The sequence below is a fragment of the Patiria miniata genome, unplaced genomic scaffold (assembly GCF_015706575.1).
Source record: "Patiria miniata isolate m_02_andy unplaced genomic scaffold, ASM1570657v1 HiC_scaffold_27, whole genome shotgun sequence".
NCBI classification, from domain to species: domain Eukaryota; kingdom Metazoa; phylum Echinodermata; class Asteroidea; order Valvatida; family Asterinidae; genus Patiria; species Patiria miniata.
Genome location: NW_024037066.1, coordinates 7986371 through 8007749, shown reverse-complemented (window position 1 = coordinate 8007749; position 21379 = coordinate 7986371). Strand labels below are relative to the sequence as shown.

General features: G+C 39.6%; 1 protein-coding gene across 1 annotated transcript in view; it reads right to left on the bottom strand.

Annotated features, from left to right (window-relative positions):
* The window catches only part of LOC119734453 (serine/threonine-protein kinase N2-like), a 44504-nt gene that overhangs the window by 14809 nt on the left and 8316 nt on the right, over positions 1-21379 (bottom strand). Inside the window, exons 4-8 of the mRNA XM_038207958.1 lie at positions 11062-11400; positions 4042-4205; positions 3583-3726; positions 2777-3002; positions 2070-2179 (exon numbers count right to left, since the gene is read on the bottom strand). Coding sequence (XP_038063886.1) covers positions 2070-2179; positions 2777-3002; positions 3583-3726; positions 4042-4205; positions 11062-11400 — 983 coding nt within the window. The remainder of the gene's footprint in view (positions 1-2069; positions 2180-2776; positions 3003-3582; positions 3727-4041; positions 4206-11061; positions 11401-21379) is intronic.

The following is a 21379-nucleotide window of genomic DNA, read 5'->3' as shown; positions in this document are numbered from 1 at the left end:
TGTCTGCCTGGATTGACCTTTCAAAAAAAATAATGGGTGACGCCATGAAGTGTTGGAGCGCCCTCTAGCGGCAGGTTAAAAAACGTCAAAAACGCATTTTCACTTGATGTCTGTGGCGAAGTTTGCGGTAATCGCTTCAAAGTTAATGTACATGATGACCATAATGCAGACAACACCTGTGCGCGAAAAAAAAATGATTACGTCATCAGACCGGAAGTTACAATAAAAAGACCTTTAAACCTTCAAAAATTGCTAGAAAATATACAGTGATAGATATAATCAAGATTTGACTGTATATAGCAGAATTAAAATAGCTCTTGAACTTTCTGGTAATGACGTCATAATGACGTCATCAAGTATCGTATTACAAGCAATCAAATATTTCTAGATTTAATCTTTGAAAATCAATATAAAATCAACTGCTACAGATTTGATTTTGTTTTTTATGGCAATCGATACAATATTGCAGGGTCTTCAGTTTTGGTATTAAGTGCAAAATCACATGACCCTTCCTTCCGGTCGAAACCGGAAGTGCCTTTTTATTTGAAATTGGCAGAAGATGCGAACTTGCTTTCAACGATGTGAGTGACTGCCTAGGCAGTACTGTACAAACATATTACAGGTGACGTCATCAAATGTTAGAGCGCCCTCTAGCGGCAGTTTAAAAAACGTCGAAAACGCATTATCACTTGATGTATGTGGCGAAATTTGCGGTAATCGCTTTAAACCTAACATACATGATGAACTTAATGCAGAAAAGACCTGTGCGCGAAAAAAAATGGATGACGTGATCAGACCGGAAGTTATAAAGAAAAGACCTTGAAACCTTAAACAATTGCTAAAAAATCAACCGTGAGAGATAATTATAATCAAGATGTGGCTATATATAGCAGAGTAAATATAGCTCTGGAGGTTTCTGGCGATGACGTCACAATGACGTCATCAAGTGTCATATTACAAGCAAATAAAGATTTCCATATTTAATCTTTGAAAATCGATATAAAATCAACTGCTACAGATTTGATTTTATTTTTTATGGCAATCGATAAAATATTGCAGGGTCTTCATTTTTGGTTTTAAGTGCAAAATCACGTGACCCTTCCTTCCGGTCAAAACCGGAAGTGCCTTATTAATTGACATTGGCAGAAGATGCGAACTTGCTTTCAACGATTCGAGTGTCTGGGCAGTACTGTACAACAATTTTACAGGTGACGTCATCAAACGTTAGAGCGCCCTCTGGCGGCATGTTGAAAAGTCAAACATGGATTTAAACATGCATATTTTGAGTTGATGTGTGTGGCAAAGTTTGCGGTAATCCATGGCCCAACACCATGTGGTTGTTCCTACAACCTCTAGTTACACTATGTATTTGGTTTCAAATGTGTGTCTTTTTCCTGTGAAACTATGGATATTGTGTGATTAATAGCAAGCTTAGCGTTTATTACTTTATTTTCTGTTCCTCGCATATGATTCTATTTACCGTGACGACCGCCATGCCACCGACATGGCTGACAACAGAATGATACACTGCACAAGTTCACGTCCCTGCATGTACACCGATTCTTTTGGAGCCGGAACCAAGCATAGCGGGTACTCGGTTCTCAAAAAGATTGGACTCGCGGTTCCAGTTCTCATATTGGAACCGAGTAGAACCGGGGAACCAAAGGAACCGCAAAATACTAGTAAATAACCTCTGGGTTTTTTCCAGTGATAAGGAGTTAATAGAATTGTTGTCTTTTTTTAAAACTAAGCTTTTTGAGTTAAGTGTACCGGTAGGTATGAGAAAGACTGTTTCACGCACACTTTGAAATTAGATACTGTGTTCTTTGTCGGAACTTGTTGAAAGTTATTGTTTAGAGCCTCACAGGGAATTTTTCAATTGATTAATTTTTATAAAATTGCCAACATCTGAGGCTTTTTTCTATAGAAGTTCATAATTACTGCAGCCCCTTGTAGCAAGTGCAGAGAAGCGATAGATGCATTATTGTTTGTTTTTAAAACATTAATATAAATGCGAAAGATGGAGCTGAGTTTTACATCCAATTAATCACAACCTTCATGACACTCACCTTGTCTAGTTCTATGCTAAACCGCTGATTCCAACACTGGTTACCGATCGGCTTGAAGGACGTCTGCCCAACTTGAATGTTGTCCAGTTTTAAGATGGCACTGATGTCAGCTGCAGAAATACGTAACATGGAATTAACTTAATCCTTGAAAGTCGAAAGTTGAAAGTTGAAGATGATAGTGAAAAGATGCTCAAAACAATGCAAGCATTGAGTGGGAGAGGTTTGCAAACACATTACTTGGATTGCTTAACTCTGAATATAATTGTAGTCCCGCAAACCAGGGTATGAACTTTGACAGTTGTGTCAGTATGCTCTACCCATCATTAGTACAAGGGCCTACTCTGCACAGGAATAGCTTACTGACCAAAACATCACTTCCCTTTCAGAGTAAGTCACTTCACATGGTGACACAAACTTCTCCCAAATTATGTCTTGCGCCAAGAAAAGCCTACGGTCACTTTTAAATGTAGTGTACTGTGGGATCTCAACAAGGACAGTTTTTAAATTCAGCGAAAATGAAAGTACACCTTGTCTAGTCTCGCGTATCACAAAGGAACAAAGACCTCTGCTCAGATACCCGTATGACGCCATACCCAAGGGGTCTACTGAACGTCCAAGAAAAAGGAAAGAATCCTTAAAGAAGGCCAACCTTTCATACCACCAGATAGAGCGCACTCAATAGGGTGTGCTCAAGGCATGATACCTACTTGACAATTCATCCCTTCTTGTGCTGGACGACCGGCTGCCTGTCCTGCCGTGAAACGACGTCTTCCCCTTCAGCAGCCCCCTGCTCTCCCCGGGGCTGAAGGCCCCACCCGAGGAGGAGTTTGACTTGGACCTGTTGGGGACTGTCTCTAGCAGGTCTTGGGAGCCCATGAGGCGGACCTCCAGGCGGCCTGTCAGGGCGGCTGGTTTAGGGAGGGTGCCGTAAGACTGAAGAGAAACAATGTGAACATAAAGTGATCAATCTTCCCAATACATAATTTTGTTTGACGCCGTAATGACCCCATTATGGGGGTACAAACAAATGAGAATCCAAGATTACTTTTGCTATAATTCAAAAATGACATTTCTACGTCTTTTTAGAATGAGTATTGTAGGAATCCAGAAAATCATATTGTTACAGAACAATCATTTGCTCAACAACAACGGGGCCTATAAAAACAGATATAAAAAGTTGAATTCATCTTCGAATTGAAATGAGAAAACCATGACTCTTATAAAAAAAAAACATACATACACCAAAATTACACTCACATAAAGGAAAATGTCCTCGCCTTCACCTCTTTGGCCCAGGTTCGATTCCTGCCCTGGTCCACATGTGGATGGGGTTTTCAGTCCCTACCTGATTCCATGATTGTTTTTCCCAGAATAGTTATCCTAGTGTTTCCTCCCAATTCTTCGCTGTCTTCGCTCCACAATTTTCTTCAGGCTTGCAAACTACAATCCCTCAGGCGCTTTTGAGGAATGCTTCGTTTCATTACGAGAAATAAAATAATAATAATAAATTCACCTGAGACTTCCCCGTGGCCAGTTCATCCTTGATCTGCTGTATCTTCTCCGAGTCTGATTGCAGAGGTAGCTCCTTGATTCTCCTCTCTAGGGCTAGCCTCAGGATGTCCAGCTTATGACTGGACTCAAGCATTCCTCGTTCAGCCTGACAAAAATATTGCAAAATGATCTGTTTTTGAACAGCGACAATGACAACCATAAAATCTGTACGATGAAATGTTGCGTTGGTGAGATGAAAATTAAATGTTTGGTTTACAAATGTCCTTCACCGACATAATTTCATAAACACTGAACACTCAGTGTTGTCCGAGGCTTGCGAAAAAAATTCACAAGCTTACTCGGGTGGGATTCGAACCATGACCTCCATTTGGCAAAAAAAAGATGCCGTACATCAATATTAAGGGGGGGGGGAATCATACACAACGTAATTTTAAAATTTGTGGACAGGTTTGAGCTTTACCTCCGCCAATCCTTTCTTGTCAGATCTGCTCTCACTCAGCATCTTGGCCACATTCTTGAACCCTTCCACTACAGCCAGCTCAATCTTAAAGTGATGTCTGAGTTCCTCAATGCGAAACTCTAGAGGGCTCAGGTGCAGATCGGCAGCAGAGGCCCGGCGATAACCTGCAAGGAATCATGAAAATACTACTGAAATATACGGTTTAAAGAATTCGCAAAATGTGTCATGTTCCTGTTCAACTCAAATTTGTAAAGGGAAGTACCGGTAGGAACGCTGTTAATTACCCGGAAACAGACCTACATGTACCGTACATGTAGTGTACATGTACCGATTTATTGAACAAACATTGCTCTACATGTACCATTTGTACAAGTGAAGACAAGGATGGTACCAAAATATCCGGTGAAATCATTCCACCTGAAATGTCTCGTTTAGGGAGAAAAAAACAATCAATGGATGCAAAGCAACTGAATATGGTTATGAGACCCAAACAGTTGGTGCATATTGTTGGGACATTACAGTATATACATGTACCTACTGAGCTCAAACCTCAACAGGTACCGGTATTACAATAATTGAATTGAAGTTGAATTATATGTTTTTATAGGTTTTAAAGCTTTCACTGTGAGGCCTGAATGATCCTACAGACAAAATAATGTGCCTCATTAAACAGTATTAATTTTCACAGTATTACAACGTGCAGAGAAGTACAACGTACCGGTTTTAAATACATGTACAATTATAAATTGTACATACCATATGTACCGGTACACAGAGGTACGATACATGTACATGTACCGGTAATATACCGGTACAGTGTTCTCCAACTTTGAAAATTAAAGGTTGGCGCTGGGGTCGGCGGGTACTCCTGCGAGCGCGGAGCGCGAAGCCCTTACGGCGTGGGGTCCGGGGCCCGCTTAAGGGCCCCGGAAAAATTTTGGATTCTAGATGCTCTGTGGTGCAATCTGAGGCGATTCTCCAGGCCAGTTCCCCCGATTTTTTTAGCATTCACAAAGTTGCTTTTCAACCTAAAGCAGACTTCTCTCAGATCAAATGACACCTTTTTGTAATTTTGAAAAACAAAATGGGATACAAATTACGTTTTTTTTAACGCGATTTTATGGGTGGTGCCGGTGCCGTGCGATCGTCATCTTTATTTTCATGTTGCGTTTTGTCGTTGTCATCGTCATTTTCCCCCCAAATTTCCCTCTATTTATGACCTACCTGTATGTTCTTAAATGTCGCCAACTAGTTTGGTAAGTCAAATAAATTAAAAGTGGATTTTGTTCTCTTTGGGAACCGGGCCCATACACGATCGCCATTTATAACTTTTGACAATCGGCATGATCGGAACACCATGTACACGCGTGTCATGCCCTCGAGCTCGTTTGCCTCGTACAAAAACGCGTATTATATTGTGTACCGCGCGTGCAAGCACTGAGAAAAAGAAAGTCGGTGGGCTGCACGTAAGATCTGCCATACGTTCTCCTGCTGGTGTGTGTGTGTACTAATACAGATATCTATTTTTGCGGCGGGGTTGTCGCTACCTGAAGTATCGGCACACTCCGGAGCTGGGTATTCAGTTGTCAGTGTGTACTGTACATCGTGCATACCTAATAGTATAGTACGTACAGTGCATGGGGAATCGCTGGTGTTTGCACGGCCGGCCGTGCGTGTGATTGATTCAGCAAGATTTTAAGACAACCCCGATCGGGCTGGGATATTTTTGTTATGACATCGAAATACATTGTTAATGTGTGGAAAAACAACTGAAATCAATTATTTTAGTTGTAAATGTACACTGTAGAGTCAAAAAAATTAAACCTGGCGGCAGGATTTTAAAGCTTGGCGGGGACTTCTTAAACATGGCAGGCGCCGCAGAAAGCATGGCGGGGCGCCAGGTTTGTTCTACATGTTGGAGAACACTGATGTACCGGTAATATACCGGTACCATACTGGTATGTACACGTACATGTACCGTATGTACCGGTATGTTGAAAACTACTGGTACATCTATGCATGTACCGTACCGGTGTCACATGAAAATCCGACTCCTATGAAAATCGGACCCCTATTTCCCAATTATTGGTTGATCCCTCGCACGTGACAGGTCACTCTCCCGAAACGATCCTAAAAATAGCATAGTATCGTACTCACGCGTGGGCAGTACTACCAATGAGTCCACATTTCATGGAGTCGGATATTCACGCTACACTGGTTAAATAGACTAATTCAGCAACATCCATTTTCTGAGGTGGCACTGCAGATGCACCAAGTTCGTGCGAGTCACGCTCAGGTAGAACGAATGCACTCCAAGCTCCTTTTGACCAATACTGTTAGTGTTACCAAAATGCGTGCGCCTCATCTTTAAGAACGCATGCACGCAAGCACGGCACCACCTCAAATATGACTTCTAGGTTTGACGGATCACTAGCTACCACATTAAACTTAAACCTGCTTGAATTTATAAACAAAACAATAAATAACAGGTTACTTGTACATTTTATTTACTACACTTGTACTCACCCACTAGGCAAAAAATCATGGTGACTGTGGTAGCTTGTAGCAAATCAAAAAATCAGTGTAAACATCGAGCTATGGTTTGACAAATTGACACAACTTTCCCATCCACAAGATAACAAACGACCAACCAAATTAACAGACACTTTCTTTCTTGTTAGTCAGTCAAGAAAAAAAAAGGGCAAACTATGGTAGGCACAAAGATCACAAGTGAAGACAAAGCATGGACTGTTCAACCACTGCAATTTTTTCATTCCCAAAGAAACAGTCATTCATTTGCAACAGGGATCACACAGCGTGTAATGAAGCTAACACGTGGTTTTACTGGTGCCCCAACACTGAGGCCTGTTGTTTTCACTGTCCATGTGGTTAGGTTTGTACACAAACCAATCAGCCAATGGGCATGTGTGCAAGTGCAGGGCTGGCCCACCCAACAAAATAAAAAAGGCCTTACTGTTGGGTGACTCAGTCATAAACAATTAACACTTGGCCAGCTGGATGCATTGTCTTGTTACTCACGTGTTGTAAAGAATTGTCAGTGGGCATAGACATTTTTTTCACAAGTGAAAATTTCAGTGAGTTTATATTTTTTTTTCAACTTCCGTCAAAATTCTATTCAAACATTGACACTGCAGGGGAGGGGGAATGAAGTCTCATAACTTTTGTATCTTAGAGGATATATGTGTTGAAGTTTGACAGTTACATTGTAATTGAAACTTTCAAGACAAAAATTCTAAAAGATTTCCAAAATTCAGGTCATTATATTACTTGTACCCCATTATTCGAGAATATCCCCAACACCATCCCAAAAATATCAGTCTACACGCATGACAAGTGGGAGTATCAAAGTACATGTTTGTTCATGCATACCAGTACATATTGGTACAAAAATGTGCATGTAAACAGAAACACTTAATTTAAATACATTATTCCTCCACGAATAAATGTACATGTGTACATGTACATGTATGTCCACACATGTATGCATGTGTATTGTACTTGTACCGTACTTCCAATCCCCATCCCTGAACAATCTTTTCCAGATTTGCACAATGTTACAAAGAGCCACATCCTTTATTACTAGCTGCTAACCTCAGAGATAATGGTATCTGTTTTACCTGGAAATCACAGATGATTCAGGGGTCATAAAAAGTGTGAACTTGAATTGAATACAGTTCATTGACAGACCACTGGTGTCTTGTTTCAGATTCAATCTCTATTTGGTACAAACTACAATTGGAAGGTTTCCCAACTTAATTAGCTCTCTTTTCAAACATGAATTGTATATTTGAGAAGCATACAAATGTAGCCATGTACATATACATCAGCTGGCCACAACATGTGCCGGTACCTTATGTGTAATACATGTTAACAAACAAGATAGGCCTACATGTATACCAGTACATCCTATACACATGTCCATAACAATTTGTGTATTTATGTAATTGCAAACAAATCAAATTGTAAAACCTATGTACAAAAACTGCATTTGTAAATTACCCGGTAACATCAATAATCATACAAATCCCAGCCTGTGCATGTGCATGTAAATGACTTGGATGACTCATTTGACAATAATTCTTTATTGCACGGTATTGTACTCGATATTGTACTGTGCATAATTGCGTGCAATACAGATGGTGATCAGATACTGTTCATGAAGGCAGAAGCCTTGTCTTGATACCCGGCTTTTTGATTTGAAATACAATGCAGGCTTCATTTGGCTCCAAGTTAGGTGAACCGAAAGGCTGTTATGAATAGCGCCCTCAATTGTCGGTAAACAATTCTAGTTTGTGACCCAGCAAAGCTTCTCTGTTCAGGATGGGCTGTGATTTTTACATTCAAATATTTACATTAAAAAAAAAAACGGGGTCATTTCACCTGCTTGTCATTTATCAAAATAGACATTAATCATCTCCCCATGGATACGTACAGAAATCAAGCAGCAACAATTCTGGAATATAAGCAACTTCCATATTTGACAGAATGTAACCTAATCTATAATTAGCTGTCATTATTCCCACACACTACCGTTTGTGGGCAACTATCAATACCGACTATACATGTAGAAACCAACAAAGAAGTTTACTTTCCACGCAAACTTTCCAAATACAGGTATAACAACCCCACGCATCATCCAAAAATAATCTGTTTAGTTCTCGGCTCAGAAATAACAAAAAACAGATTTGCTGTAAACAGAACTGACCCCCAAAGCAAGTGCAGAATATGAAACTGGACTTTCTGCCTCCCATGGCTTTAACTTTAAGTAAACTTTAAAAGTAAATTGTATCACAACGGCTGAGTCACCATTAAGGATGACAGCGGCTTGACTGGCTGATCTGAATTGGGTCATTTCATAAATTTAGAGTCCAAAGTGTGACATTTTTCCTGCCCTGTTACCTTGGTATTTGTAATTGGCCATTCAAGTATTATTTAAAACAACTCTGAATGATTTTCTTTTACTTGTTGGGTAGGTACCGGTAGCTTGCTATTCATAATCACTCTTGGAGGACGCCTGCATTAAACCCTTACTCTCTGAGGGTAGTTTACTGCATGTCAGTTGGTTATGCCAATGCCCTCCAGCTGCAGTTTATTGGAGGATACTTTGATGTAGCAGTGAAGGCTCCAATTGGCAGGAGTTGGAGGCCCTGGAGGGTGCCTGATACTGACCAGCTGGGGGCACTTGATTGTTATCAGAGGACTCTCATTGTTCTCTGTGGCATGTATTGGAGTGCCTGTCCAGTTACCCTTGAAATGACATGGCAGATATTGGAGGGCCATGCAAAAAACATAGGAGATTTTCTTGAGGCACATATTGGCATGCGTTGGAGGGTCTAGTAGGGTAAGGGTTAATTAATTATAGAGTGTATCACAACGATAAAATGTAACAGGGACAGAAAAAAAACTGGACCTCAAATTTATAGATTGACTACAAATGTAGATTTAAGAAAACAATTTTTGCTGGGTTTTCCCCAAGTCAGTAGTTGTTTATTTCAGATGATAGTGGTATCATTTCATCATTCTCTATTGTGGCTCTCATATCATGACTTCAGGTGCCAATTTTGACAAAGGAACCCAGTTCCCAAATTTAGACATGAAAGTGAAAGGAATGAAAAGTCTGGACATGCTTGGAACCCTGCTCATACATGTACTTCATTAGATTAAGTCCTGATCCAACACAACTTACTGTTGCTGGGTTCTCGAAACGCGAAGTACAGAAGTGTCATATAATGGCTGTGAAAGATCAGCAGCCAGTTTCACGAAACAATGCGTAACTTACGCCATGCGTAGGACTTACGCAATACGCAACAAATTTGTTGCGCAGCTGTGAAACAAACTTACGATCGATTTCACAAAACTTGGCGCAGCTGCGCAACGTTTTCAATAATCTAAACATCTTGGGGGTTTTTATGATTTTGTTCGTTCATGAAAAAGTCATTGAATCACCTCCGCCTGCCATTTTGAAAATTTCTTCGGAATCATGCGGCAACTCTTAAAACTCAGTCACGAGTAAAAAAGCAATTCATTTACTTCAAACACAAAGCTGTGAGTGTCTTGTATATCAACCTTGAGAAGTTATGCAATAACAGGCTCCACGATGATCACGGTTTGCTGTTAAAATAGGTCTTTTTTCAGTCAGTATGCCACAAGTTACGCCACCTAAAATGATTGCGGGCAAGTTACGCCATAATTTGTTGCGCAAATTTTCATAACTACGTTGCGCAGTGTGATATGTTGCGCAGCTTACGCAATAAATTGTGGCGCAAGTGCACTTAGGCCATTGCATAAAGTTTCATGAAATCGGCGGCTGTTGTACAGCTACTAACATCAACCAGATTATTGGCAAGTTTTATACTGTATTTCAGTGATGTTTACATCAAATTTGCCAAAATCAACATTAAAACTGGTAGATCGAAACTATGTCTGAACCAAGTTCAGGCCAGTTCATACTAGATGCAAATGCAATTGTGAAACACATTTGATGTCACAAAATATTCTATGCAAAATTTACCAGAGTGAAACGTGTTCCACTTTTGCTAATTCCCAGATCAAATTCATTCCATGACATCACAAACTCAACTTTGCATTCGCATTCAGCCTGAGCATGAATCATATCTTTACATTGATTACTAACCCTCATGCTGGCTGAACAGTCACAGACAGTCAAAAAATCACTTCCCCTGCCATGCCTTTATACATGTACATGGCTAGTCACCAACAGTCAGATCATATTCCTTGTAGGCACTGTGATTATTTATATTCCATCAACAGACAAAAGCAAGTAACTGGTAGGTACAGCTGGCTTATCAATTACCCACAGTTAAAGCATAGCATTATCAAGTGACGTAAACAGTCACAGCCAGTCAATCCTGCTTTATGAAGGCAGGGAGCACTCAACTGTCAGTCACTCGGTTGATTTTGACTGATGGGTTGGCTTTCTTGAATTTGCTAGCCAGAGAGGGAGGGTTAATTAATTACAAATAAATGAGCAATTCTTACCGAGATCTGTACCATCCATGTGCGTGGAGTCCGAGGATAGATTATTGCTGGCCATACTCTGCTGGACTTTCAGTATCTCCATCTTGATGACCTCAATCTTGACCTTGCTGTCCTGGAGCATCTGCTGGGCCTCTGCCACCATCTTGCGGTCCTTCCCGCCCGAGGAGTACATCTGTAGCATGTTCTCGGCACCTTGCTTGACTTTCATCTCGATGGCCAGTTGCTTCTCTAAGGCTGCCACCCGGCTGTTTGGGGTGGGGCCACTTGGGCGGAGGGGACCACCACCGTCTTCGGAGGAGGAAGCCCGCCGGTGGTCTGGGGACAGTGGGCTTGCATCACCTGTTGGAGGAGAATGAGAAAAAAAAAGTGGCGTGCTGATGAGTAACAATGTTTTAGACAAAATCAGGGCCTTTTTGTGGAAGCTTCTTAATTCTCCAAAGTCCACTCAGGACTACACGGGAACTCAATGGCACATTTTGTTGTTCCATGGGCACCAAGTCCAATGTACATATACATGTTCATAATATATACATCTTTTTCATATTTTCATCCGATGTTGTAACTTGTACAGTATTACACAGTATAACGTCAACATCTTTAAAAGCACCCATATTTCAAGTGAAATACATGTATGCAGTTAGAAATGATTGGTAAAAACCAGTTTGCTTTTTTCCCTGTGGTGACGTCGGTAACATTTTGACCGTCAAATGACTGTCCCACTCTTTCTCGACATAAATGTACAATGTATTCATGTGCACTGAGGTGGTTTTTTTTTTTTAGTGATTTAGCTTTTGACAATGAACTACATGTACAACATGTAGAAATGCAGTACTGACCTCACATTTGAGGCCAATGTCCACCACCGAAAAAACAAATTGGAAATGGTAAAAAAAATCCACTTTTGATGGGAAAAAAAACCCAAAAAAATATTTAAAAAATAAAAATTAGTAAGTAATAACAAGATATTGATTCAATAATTAAACCGCAATCCCGGCGTCTGGCCAAAACTAAATAGAAAAAGGAATCACTGCACATTTCCATAAATAACCCTACGTTTTGCCTGATCCTTTATCCATGCTCATTGCTTGATTGTATGTACTGCATGTTCATGCACTGGTTCCCGTCACCCAAAATATCGTACACAGAACGGACGGAAACCAGCTGCACTACTGAGTGGGCCACAATCAATGCACACATGCTTTTCGATATTTAACAACAAAATATTTAAGAAAAAAATACAAAGCAAACATCGTTTGGAACAAGATGAAAAAGGACTGTTTTTGCAAAGTCTGCGAATTTGATTTCTCCTTCCTTATATTAATATGATATTTTTTTGTGTTTTGTAGGTTTAAAGTAGTTCATGCATGCAGGTCATGCCAGTCAACATGGCATTTCATGCTGTGCATGCTGCTAGGCTGATTCTGTATCGGCGCGCAGTACAAGCGGTGTTGTTCGTGCAAAATTTTCCTCTTTTTCAAGCTCAATATAATTGTTACGGTACATGTACTCTAACTTTTTTAATGTTGGATAACCTTACCTGAGAAAATTTTGATAAGTTTCGTGCAGAAAAACTGAATGACGTCATTTCGTTGTATTGTATTTGAATACTGGGGGCGCTGTAAAGGGCGCCCCCACAAGTTCGGATTTTTTCCAACTCGCTGCCCGAACCAGGGACCTATCAAATCCGTAATATTGGTTTTAAAAAATAACAGCCTACTTATTGTGCTGTCGTTCCTTCATAGTGTGAGCACTGGAGCTTGGAGGAAGTTGATTTTTTTTTTATTCAAGCAGTCTTTGGTAATGACAAACAAAATGAATTGAAATGAGATTATTTGCAGGAAATGTACCGCTACATGTATTCATACATTATCGGTGACTGTTGTAATTCAATGCCTACATAAACTTGAGTACGTGCAATCTGAGTATCAACTCTTCTGCACGTTGCAACTCAATGTGGAAGGAAATGAATATCAAAAATTATTCAGAAAAGCTTCATCTTACATCTTGGTGCATGAATGTACCGGTATGTGGAATGCACCGACTGCTTGATATAAAGCCAAATACATGTACTACAAATCTATATTTTTGACTAGATTCTTTTGTTTGCAAACCATATCCCAAATCAAATGGACACATGTACCGGTACATGTACATTCTTTTAGTACATGTACAAAATGGATGATGTACATGTACATGTACATGTACAGTGAACATCATGTGCAATGTACAGCACATGAACATGATGAACACATTGTATCATGTGTACGTATACGTACGTACAGTATACATGTACCATACTTTATAGTTTGGTACACTTCTTTTTATTTGTCGCTACACATGTTAAATCAAAATCTACATACATGTACATGTACGTACATGTATATTCCTATTCCAGCAATAAGCATCCGTTGGTCAAAACTGGAGTCAACATGCATGACTGGACACTGCCAACACGACCAACAAAAGGTCCGACTCAGCGTTGTATTCTCTGATCCGTTTACACAGTCACCGTGATACAAATGAATACAGAGAGTCTCGAGGATCCGAAAGCAGTGATTTGCGGGTCCTATGAATGAAATGCTGTGCAATCGTTTCTTTTCAAGTGGGCCAAAAACCCAAAGACCCAACCAGCAGCCCCGGGGCATGCGCCTTTTTTTTTGCCTTGTTGTAGAGGGGGCTCCCAAAAGTACACCTTGGATCAGCGGTGTCTGTCTGGTAACCTCCTGTTACGCAGTCACAGGATTTAGGGTTTCACACAAACAGGGGCCCTTCAGTTTACGTGCACTTTTGATAGCTAAATAATACCACTGTCACACAATACCAGTAGTAGACTTTTTCTGTAATACGGTACATGTCTTTCAGATCTGAATGTTGGCATACAATGTTCATTTTTATGTTTTGTCACAGAACTCGGTGACTACTGCTCTGAAATTTCTTAACTTTTGTTGTGTGGCCTTTAAAGGCAAGAGAATTGATGCTTGGGGCTGTACATGTACATGTACATTAAATTTGTCTTCAAGCACACTTGAATCCTTGATCCCGATTGGTCGATCCATGGCAACAACATTGTGCGGTCCATATCACACTCTGCGTATCGCGCTATTCCAAGATGCGTGCATCATTCCTGCTGCACCGTGCACGGCACGTGTCATAGGACAACCGCTAAAACGTTCTTCATGTACAGCATGCATGTTCAAACTTTACGGTGCATCAAGTTTACTTGAAGATAAATTTTTAATCCCACTCACGCTCGTGGAACACGGAAAATGTACTGCGTCTGCGTCCCACTCATGTGAGACACAGACGCACTACATTTGTACATTAGTCCGTGTTCCACTCGCGCTCGTGGGATAACTAATAATGAACACAGACCTACATTTTTACATGTATTTAAGTATATGCATAATGCGCCACCTAGCCTACTGAACAGGACCAGGAAACCAGACCAACCTGGCAGGTTTTGAAAATCATCTTACACAAAAAAAATCATGTCTCACCCCAAAAATGTTAAAATAAAAGAACGCCAACCCCAACCAAATCAAATTAGTTTCCACCCAGGACAAGCCAGTGTCATGTTGCATGGTCCCCGCTGGCTGTTTCCTAACCGGCTGTGAAATATTGCTGCACTTCCCAATTACATTGTATCTTGTTGAGGCTTAGAGTCTGAGTTGGCCAGCTCCTGACCCTGCACCACATCCTTCGGTAAGGTGAGAGGTGCTTGCCGCGCTGCGATGGCTGTGATCTCCTGTTATCACGCCTATGCACATATTTTTCTTTGCCAGACTCAAGAAATTAAAAAGTGTAATCTCCATGCTATTTTCAAGTTTCACAACAAAAAGTTTTATACTTGTTTTTTTTCCCCTTAGCGATATTAAAGTAATTCATTTTTAATCGAAAGAAAAAAAAAATCCACCCACATTTAGTTTTAGAATAATTATTTTACAAATTTTGAATTTTTTGTGGCCCAGCAATAATTCAGATCCGATTCCTGCCTCCCTTTCAGAATCGATAATGTAGGGACAGGGAACCAGTCTGCTTGCACAGCGCATCTGTTTGTGTGCCTTTTCTCTGCGTTATAGATTCTTAAAATAGAACATAAAAGTATTAATAGGCCTATTTAAATAAAACAAGCAAGATGTTTGTTAGGAGAAGAAAAACATCATTAACTAAACGTAACAAGGAAGCAAGTCAAACTTAACCCACCCCAGTCCTACAGACAACAAAAATCTACACTCCTTGAAGTTAGCAGTGCAGACAGAAAGGTACAATGACAAGGTACCGGTACCATGTGTGTTCCTTTATTCTCTGTTTCATGTTTCAATAAATATGGACTGAAGGAATTTTGAATACACATTTGCAGCCTTTCCAAGTTCTAAAGATATATCCGGGATCACTAAGCTGCCCATGATTTAATGTGCATGTGAGTGGCTTTTCAAAGCAATACCAAGAACCAATTTACTGTGCAATTTCTTTTTACTGCACTGTTAACTGCACACGTACCATGTTCCTGAATATTCACGCACCTGTGCATGCATATGCATACACAGTACATAGTACATGTACATGGGCTCCAGCTGTATAGAATTCATAAAAACATAAAATACCAACTGTTCATACCATGGAGCTGTGTTCCTAGCTCCATGTTCATACGTGTACGTACGGTACATGTACTGTACATGTACAGAAACATGTACATGTGGTACAAGGTACCGTACCTGTGGTAATGTGTATACATGTAGGCATCAATTTAAAACCAAACTCATTTGAACTTCTTCGATAGAACCAGTACATTTGAAGATGTACATACTGGTACACTGTATGAGAATGAATGTCAACTTTTTTGGCACAACAGTATTTTTTTTTATACAAAAAATGAATTAACCCAAATTCAGTCGACGATCTCCAATTGTTTGCATCCGGGCCCAGTTTACCGACTTGTTTCAAGTCTATAACCAAACAGCATCTCTTACCAATGTGCGCTACACTTTGAAGACACCCATGGTCAGCAGACCAGACAGGGACATGACACTCGATACCATCCAGAACCAAATTTCACAAAAGAAAGAAATAGATGCTATTTTTTAACGGCATCGAGGGATGAGGCATTCAGACTCATAGCGTCAATTGAGTCACGGCTTTGGGGCAGCATCCGCCTCGAGGATCGAGTTTTGAGACGATGACGCACACGTCCCCCTAACAACTGCAGACCACATAAAAGTCTTTTTATCATGTCACTTTCTGCACAAACACAAAAAAGTCCTGGGATTTTTGTTTTGCCAAAGTGTGGAACGTAGCTATTTGGTGTGGACAGCTCATAGGCAAAACACAACCCAAAGGAATCAATATGGTATAAAGGACGTTATCACATGTTTGCATTTTGGTACAATAGAACATGTTTTGAAATATGAGATCGGACATTAAAGGGAATATACAACATTTGCAAACATCGAAAAATAAAACTACCAAGTTTTTGCGAAATACCTTAATAGGATGTTGGTAAATGACAGTCTAAAGCATCCTGTAAAATTATGGCACCTGGTATACTGTCATTTTCAAGAAAAGTGGTATTTTTGTATCAATTTCCAACGCTGATCGGCCGATCAGCGTTGGAAACAACTGGCTTTTTTTCAAATACTGGCCCCAATTGACTATTGCACTTGTTTGCAATCGATTACAAACCTATGAACGGGTACGAGCCAGCTAGACTGGTTCCCTGACCTTACAATTCCCCAATGTATGTAAACTGCTCTGTTTCTTCTTATATGGAGTCAGGGAACCAGACTACAGGTAAATGATCGTTTTTCTTGGTTTTTATAGCATTTTCGAACCCAAAACCTCCAAAAAGTCAGTGTAACTATATTTGCTTTATATTTCCAATCCCCCAATTCCATCCATTTCTGAAAATTACAGCAAAAGCAAATGATGTATATTCCCTTTAAGTGATGAAGGCAATTACTTTAACTTGCATACTGTACCGGTACAGTACAGTGTAGGTGTGATTTCTTTGGTTTTACAGTGAGAAAATAAAATGTTTATGCATCATTGAAACGTGCAGTTAAAACGCAGAATGGTTTTTTCCTTCATTTGTCATTCTTTGCATTATTTGTCATTTCAGATCTCAAATGTACATGTACGTCTTGAGAACCTTATCCCTCTTTTGCAAACTCTAATTTCGCAAATAATTTCGCAAATTTTGGTACCAGAGCCCCAAGACTAGTGTCCTGTATCTCACTGACTAACTGACTGACTGACTATGAGTAATGGCTTATGAGTTATATCACTGGTTGTGCGCACATATGCGTTGTGTCAAGGCTTGCGCGCACCCATTCATACCCGGTAGCTTTACCGAATTAAAAACGAACTACCGTTACTAACAGAATTTTTTTTTTAAATGCATCTTTAGACACATCTTTGGAAATGACATTCTTTTAAATATTGTTTTCTTCAAAATGACAGCTTGCCAAAAAGAATAATTTCACAGGGAGTTTAGTGCCATTACTATCTTTTATGGATGCTTCTCAACAATAATTTTGTCAGATACTTTTTGGATAGCTGCAAATGACATGATCTACCTTTGAGAAAAAAGTTCAAAATTGCTGAAGTCTCATTTGTGATGAGCAGGTGATTAAGAAGCACTTGTCAGAGAGGATATTGCACCCAATGATTCCCAAAGGTAACACACACACACACACACACTGCTTTACCTGCAAGCAATCCAAGTCATTTCCATGTACGTAAATGGACTGAGTGCCTCCAATCAGCAGAAGTGATTCCATAGTGGACATGTATCTCCCAACTGACCACTTTACATGTATGGTCAAGAATCAAACGCAATTTTGTTGGCTATTAACCAACATTATAAAAGAGTTCACGAGTGCACAAATGTACGTGTTTTTGCACACATTTGTAAATGCAGGTGAGAAATTCTACGTGAACCAAAGCCTATGTATCAACATGTATTATGAAAGATAGAAAAATGGAAGGGGTTTAAATATTCAGCAGTTTTCAGCAGTGAGATTGGAAAAAAAACTAAAAAGGTTTCGAGGGACACTAGTAAGAGCCCAAAATCAAAGTACCGGAAGGGTCTATGAATGTGTACATGTTTGTTTATATAAATTTGGTCTAAAAGTGCCCCCCCCCCCATTTTTTTTTTTAATTCTTGTGTACATTATAAAGTTGTGCATGTATGCAAAACACCTTTTACGGTAAAACAAAAAGGATTCGCAAATTTGGAAAATCAGAACAAAATCCAGACAGTTGCAAATTAACCAATGCCCCCACCCAAAAAATAAGATTTCCCTGAGGAACGAGAATGACAGAAGTGTACATGTACATAAAAACATGTACATGTACATGTACCGGTACCTCCAGGTTCACGTGCACATGTAGAATGCACACTGTACAGATACGTGTACATACACACAACACAGCTCAGCTGTGTGTACATCATGTTAAACATGTACATGTACACGGGATGAGAGGACATTGGTAACCCATGGAATTCCAGTTCAGCATAGTTTTTTATTATCTCGCTCCCATTCAGTTTTCCCCCTGTGGTGCAAACTAATACTGAAGATGTTGTCTGGTACTCTGGTCTAGAGGAAGACCTTGGCCAGAGGGAGGAGGTAAGGCCGGTACAGCCTTGGGGTTGTCTGGTAGTATGAACATCATTAGTTTGAAGGCCTGCTGTACATGTATGAGCGCTACGCCTACCGGTACATATACCCATGTACATGTACATGTACATGTAAATACAACATGTACATGTACATGTACGTACACGCGTACATGTACCTAAGAATACAAACTTAACCTGGCCTAACCCTGCTGAACGATCCAATGACACCACTAAGTGGGCAAATTCTGATGGACAGTGTTGATGCATACAGTAAACAAATCACCTTTGTTTGTCTGGCTTTTTGAGCTCCAAGGTGTACTAGATTGTGCAAGATTTGCTTTATGAGCTTTGCTATAAAGGTCATGTGACATTTGTTTACAAATTGATGTTGTGGTGACATGATGTACAACTCTTGTAAGATTATAAATGGTGTAAAAGAGTTGACATGTGGGGAAAGAGATGCTTAAATGTTAGGGTTGCCAGACAGTTGCCTGTCAGCATGACGTCACTGGGAACATGGTCTAAAGACTCAATTCAGCATTGTTCTGAGAAAAAAAAGGTTTCCTAACAGTAACATGGAGATTATGTACATGTACATGTACAATGTGCATGTGAGTACATAAACTCTGATGATACAGTCTTAAATGTATGTATGTACAGTGTTGCATGAACTAGTGCCCCTCCCTAATACTAAAGAGACACAAAAACATGTTCATAACTTTATTCATGGACTCACTGTTAAGTATCAAGCAGACTGACTACCACAATGCTCACTCTCTAATTTAACTCAATGGATTAGACCTCACACTTGCAAAATAACTACGAATAGACCTAAAATGTAAATATACATTTTATAAAGCACTTTCTGAAATTCCCAAATTTACACCAACAAAATGATCACGGATAAAAACAGGATTGTGAATCCAAAATTATGTACATGTAGAACTTTTGAAGAGTGTGAAAAGTCAAAATTACCTGTGAAAAAAATTAAGAGTAACGTACTGTACTTAAATTAATGCATCCATGTTCCTGCGTAGCAAAGCAAGTACAATTTAGTAAACAATGTAAGTACATTGTTTTAATTTTAAAAATGTGCACATAAAACAAGCCACTTTTTTACTGCACTGTTATTTCATGTATATCAAATGTACAGTAAAATGCCGATATAACAAACACTGCTCCCCGTACCCTTTGGCTCCCGATATTAAATTCTAATTATAATACACAAACACCAATAACGAACGTCCACTATAATGAACAGTTTTTTATGGACTCCATCGTGTTCATTATAATGACGTTTACTGTATTTGTATTATTTGTATGACATGGAATTGACATGTTAGGATTTTTAAAAGCAAATTCTGTAAATTTCAAAATCTGACACTTTTCATGTATGTAAATATATATGTACAATGTACAAATCTCATTTCTTACGCAGACTTCTCTTTTAGGTTTTAATGACAAAAATATGTACCGGTTCTGTGCATTGCAGCTCTATGAATGGTACATCCCATGCACATGTACATTTGTACATGAACCAGTTTGTATACAATGTACATTTAAGTGCCAAGGCATACAGTACATGTGTTGAGTATGGTACAATTTATTGTGCATAATTATTTGTATCTTTGTTGACCCTGGCATTGACAGCACCTGGGATGCATAAAGCCTGAGCTTTAATTATTCATAACGAAGAAGTCTGATGACAACCACCCCATGGGAGGTGTGGGACGCTGCTGGTATCCATGTACATGTACATGTCCTGTAAGCGGTTGTGATGGGCCAGACACTGCTCAACAATGCATGACATGCTTGTCACCTTAGTGATGTGTGACTATCAATTACTCCAGGTGGCAACCAGGGGTGTGTATAAATTAATGTAAGGATTCATATTAACAACGCAGTTCATTACCAGGTCATGCAATATTGATGGCAATGAGTGGTGCAATTCTGTTTTCTTTCAAATTTGGCTAACAAACTCTACCAAAGGGGTGCGACACAGAGTTTGGAGACTTACAGATGTCTGAAGTTCCATTCCTTGTTCAATCAGATTGCTTAATTTTTTTCCCCAATTCAAATTTAATTTTTAACAAAAATCAGTTTCCACTCTTTGAGTTCTGAAAAGAAATATACACAGCAACAGCACAACTGGTCATATCCTTTCATGTACATGCTGGACAGGCCCATATGCACTGTAGTGCGTTTGTTTGCCAAAGTTCAGTACGGTACATGTAACTTTTTTTTTTATTCCAATAGGAAAATATTTAATCAATAATCGTACTCAAGTCCAATATTAAGCTCCTGCACACTAAACAAAAATCAATGAAATAAGTGAAAGATTTAAAGAAAGCACAGGAGAAAACCTGCAGCGCTTGTCTGTCCAGCGAGGACTCAGTATCAAATGTCAACAGGGTATTATTAAATCTTACAGTTGAATCTATACTCCCAGGGCACAGAAAAGCATTGTGCAATAGTGCAGCAATACCAGATCCAGGTGGGACTGAGCTAGGGAAAGGCCGAGCGATTGATCCCTGGGGTTAACCAGGGCAAGAGCTGCGCTGACGAGCAAATCAAAGGCTTTGTATTAACCAAATTGCTTTCTGATATCAAATCTTCCATTTAATGGGCAATTTCAATGCATGGTATTTTCATTTTAGCAACAGATTAATCACGACATGGGCTTTCAGAAATGGTTTGTCA